Genomic DNA, 932 nt, shown 5'->3' with positions numbered 1-932 from the left:
GGGGGGGGGGGGGGGGGGGGGGGGGGGGCCGTCCAATTATTTATAGTTAGGCTATTTTGACATTGCTAGAGTGAAAAATAAATTGTAATATTAAAACACATTAACTTAAAAAAAAAATCTGCTCCCCTTTTCTGCAAAGAAGTGCCACAGATCATACAGCCAGTTTGGAAGAGGAAGAGATCAAAGCAGCCTGGCAAGCCCACAGAATGTGAGAATTTGAGAAAAGTTGCCACTGCATTTATCAATTCAGGCATTTTTTTATTACTATTATTTTGGTTTCAAATTGAGGCATTTAGCAGAGCAGTTACATAAGCCGAAGCATCTGAGGGGCTGGGACATCAAAACCCTGCACGCAACCCATCCCCGGGAACGGTGTCCGCACTGCTCAGTGGGACAGGGCCGCCTCTAACCACCCAACTTAGCCACACTTAGGGGCCAGGCTTCACCTCCAGTCTCTAATGCCTTGTGCCTGCTCAAGGACCTTTGGTGCTGCGGTCAAGAAGCACTTCCAGCAGAGGAGGGAGAACAGATGTTAGCGATGCGGAGCGAGCAGTTCCCAGCTTTTACCTGGGTTGTCAACCCCAGTCTGGATGACGTCGTCCAGCGTGAAGCCACTGGGCGTCTGCTTGCCCCTCAGCTTGGAGTACAGCTCCGGACTCAGCACCTTGGCCATGTGGTTGTTGTGAACGCTCAGGTCCGGGAACTCATCCTCGGCTGAGTACTTCATCTTCAGCAGGTTGTGGCTGTTCGAGAAGGGCATGGCTGACCCCACTGGGGAGGAGAGCAAAGGAGCCAGTCACCTTCCCTGCACCTCCAGCCAGCGTCCAAGGTCACCTTGCCGTCCCTGCCACCTAGGCACCAGCTTCCAGCCAGGGGCAAGAGCGGCGGCTGCTGGCCCGAGGTCAGGCGGCAGCCCGACCAGCCCCCCCCCC

At 54.6% G+C, this 932-nt stretch overlaps 1 protein-coding gene across 1 annotated transcript in view; it reads right to left on the bottom strand.

The window, feature by feature from the left end:
• Positions 1–794, bottom strand: part of CKB (creatine kinase B) — a 13,515-nt gene extending 12,721 nt beyond the window's left edge. Inside the window, exon 1 of the mRNA XM_019518513.1 lies at positions 568–794. Coding sequence (XP_019374058.1) covers positions 568–760 — 193 coding nt within the window. The 5' untranslated portion in view covers positions 761–794. The remainder of the gene's footprint in view (positions 1–567) is intronic.
• Positions 795–932: the final 138 nt, after the last annotated feature.

The sequence above is a fragment of the Gavialis gangeticus genome, unplaced genomic scaffold (assembly GCF_001723915.1).
Source record: "Gavialis gangeticus isolate Ggan-Ray unplaced genomic scaffold, GavGan_comp1, whole genome shotgun sequence".
Lineage (NCBI taxonomy): Eukaryota > Metazoa > Chordata > Crocodylia > Gavialidae > Gavialis > Gavialis gangeticus.
Note: the sequence above shows the minus strand (reverse complement) of the source record. Positions and strands in the feature narration are given on the sequence as shown.